Raw genomic sequence first — 2304 nt, 5'->3', positions numbered from 1 at the left:
CGAGACGGCGGCAAACCCACCTGCGGCTCCTCCGGCTCGTGCCAGTCCGCCAGCAGGTACTCCCGCACCGCCGCCACTCCCCGTCTCGCCACCGCCAGCGGGGGGTGCACCAGCGGGTTGCAGCCGGTGGTTATGCGAGTGAGGGCGGCCAGCAGCCCCAGCTCCCGGGGGAGAACCGTCAGCTCGTTGTTGTGGAGTTGCAGGTCAGCCAGCCGCTGCCGGAGGTGGCCTGGGATAGCAGAGGGGTTGTGGTGAGGGTGTGTGTAGAGGGGAGTAGGGGGAAGTAGGGATATGCTGGGGTGGGGTGCGGTAGGGTAGGTAGGGTACGGTGGGGTGGGGTGCTGAAGTCTGCAAAGGCACCCACCACCCGGCACCCACCACCCGGCACCCACCACCCGGCACCCACCACCCGGCACCCACCACCCGGCACCCACCACCCGGCACCCACCACCCGGCACCCACCACCCGGCACCCACCACCCACCACCCTCATACTGCGGACAAGAATTCAATATTGGATCCCCAAAGCAACTTGGGGAAATTTTATTTGAAAAGCTCCATTTGCCGTTTTCAAAAATATTAGGTAAATCGAAAACCTATGGCCACGGAGCACACAACCCACACAAGCGCCGGCTGGCCCTCGCGGCGCCTCTGCCCCCTCCCTGCTGCCTGGGGCTCCACCCACGCACCCACCCACCCACCCAAGACGTCTACCCTCACACCACCCACCCGGCTGCCCACGCACCCAGGGTCGCTGGCAGGGCTGTGAGCTTGTTGTGGTTAGCGAATATTCCCGTCAGGCTGGACGCGTCCCCCAGCTCCGAAGGAAGAGCCGTTAGTCGGTTGTAGGAGACGTGCAGGGCCGTCAGGCTAGGCAGGCTGGCGCATTCGGGCGGAAGGTACGACAGCTGGTTGCTGTCGAGCTGAGAGGGGTGCCGTACACGTGCCGTACGCGGTGCCATGATGGGTCGGCGGGAGGGACGGGTGGGGCCAGGGTTGGGGAGTGTCAGGCGGGCCCTGAGGGCGCTGAGCAGTGTCGTGGGGGTTAAGTGAGTTATGCGGTGTCTGTCGTACAGGGCACGGGGTTTTTGCAAAGGCGGGACACTTTCCGGAAAGGTACGATGCGTCGTACGGAAAACCGGAAAGACATAACGACAGCATAACACAAATCACAATGCAGCGCCTAGTACGTGCTTACATATGTTTTGACGGGTTCCTTCCCCCCGCCCGCCCGCCCGCCCGCCCGCCTGCCCGCCAGTATCACAAAGCAATAATTCTCACAACGGCAGCCTAGTGCCTGGTGCCGTACCCTCACCCCACACCCCACGTCCTACCCGCATCTCCAACAGCCGACTCAACCGGCCCATCCGCAGCGGCAAGCACTGCAAGGAGTTGTGGCTCAAGTCCAAACTGCGAAGCGTACGGGCGTACGGGAGTACGGCGTTTACTTTAGGAATATATCTTTGGGAGGAAACTCCAAGGGGGGGTTTTGGGGTATGGGGGCGGAGGGCGCAGAAGACAGGACCGGTGTACGACACGTATGAACACAGCACTTAAGAGACACGGTGACTTGTACGGCCCGTACCTCGTGAGTGCGGTCAGGTCGCACAGGGCATCCGGCAGCGCCACCAGTTGTACATTTCTTGAGAGGTCCAACGCCAGCAGCTTCCGCAGCTTTCCCAGGCTGTCAGGAACTGGGGGGTGGGAGGAGGGACGGGGGGTGGGCCGCAAGGGCGGGCTGAGGCCAGAAAAAGAAGTCGCATGCGTGCCGCGTGCATCGAATGAAGCAGGAGAAAAGGGTTTCGGAGACCCATGTCGTCCCACACCGTCACCTACACTATGTGGGATCCCGTACACCGCCAGGGTCGCCGTACACCGTCAGGGTCGCCGTACACTGGCGGACCACGCAAGTACACCGACCCACAGGATGAGCATGAGCTCCGTAATGTAAAAGCTGTACTGTGAATTTTATCATTTGTAACCCCACACACAGGCACACGCAAAGACGCCGCCGAAGGTACGTCAGCGGTTTGCTAAGCTTCTCCTCGCGGTTCAGCTCTGCAGGACAAACCAAGTACGACAATGACGCACATGCGCTCGGCTTCATTCTCTCAGCCAAGCTCCGAAACCCAACACGGACTTGTTCAGGGTGTTCCCTGTAAAAACGTTTTTTTGCCGGTGGTTATCCCAGTAGCAGTTCAGCCAAGTTTCGCGACCACACAGACACACACAGACACACGTACATGCATACACACTCATACACACATACACACGCCCGCGCATTACCCCCCGCCCCCCCCCACCC

At 61.2% G+C, this 2304-nt stretch overlaps 1 protein-coding gene across 1 annotated transcript in view; it reads right to left on the bottom strand.

Annotated features, from left to right (window-relative positions):
- VOLCADRAFT_90053 (uncharacterized protein) overlaps nucleotides 1–2304 on the bottom strand; it is a gene marked incomplete at both ends in the record, with an annotated part of 7440 nt that overhangs the window by 3440 nt on the left and 1696 nt on the right. The window contains 3 exons of the mRNA XM_002949582.1: nucleotides 21–229; nucleotides 745–1016; nucleotides 1585–1693. Of these exons, the coding sequence (XP_002949628.1) occupies nucleotides 21–229; nucleotides 745–1016; nucleotides 1585–1693 (590 nt within the window). The remainder of the gene's footprint in view (nucleotides 1–20; nucleotides 230–744; nucleotides 1017–1584; nucleotides 1694–2304) is intronic.

The sequence above is a fragment of the Volvox carteri genome (assembly GCF_000143455.1).
Source record: "Volvox carteri f. nagariensis unplaced genomic scaffold VOLCAscaffold_15, whole genome shotgun sequence".
Lineage (NCBI taxonomy): Eukaryota > Viridiplantae > Chlorophyta > Chlorophyceae > Chlamydomonadales > Volvocaceae > Volvox > Volvox carteri.
The sequence above is the reverse complement of the archived record's forward strand: the minus strand, read 5'-3'. Positions and strand labels throughout refer to the sequence as shown.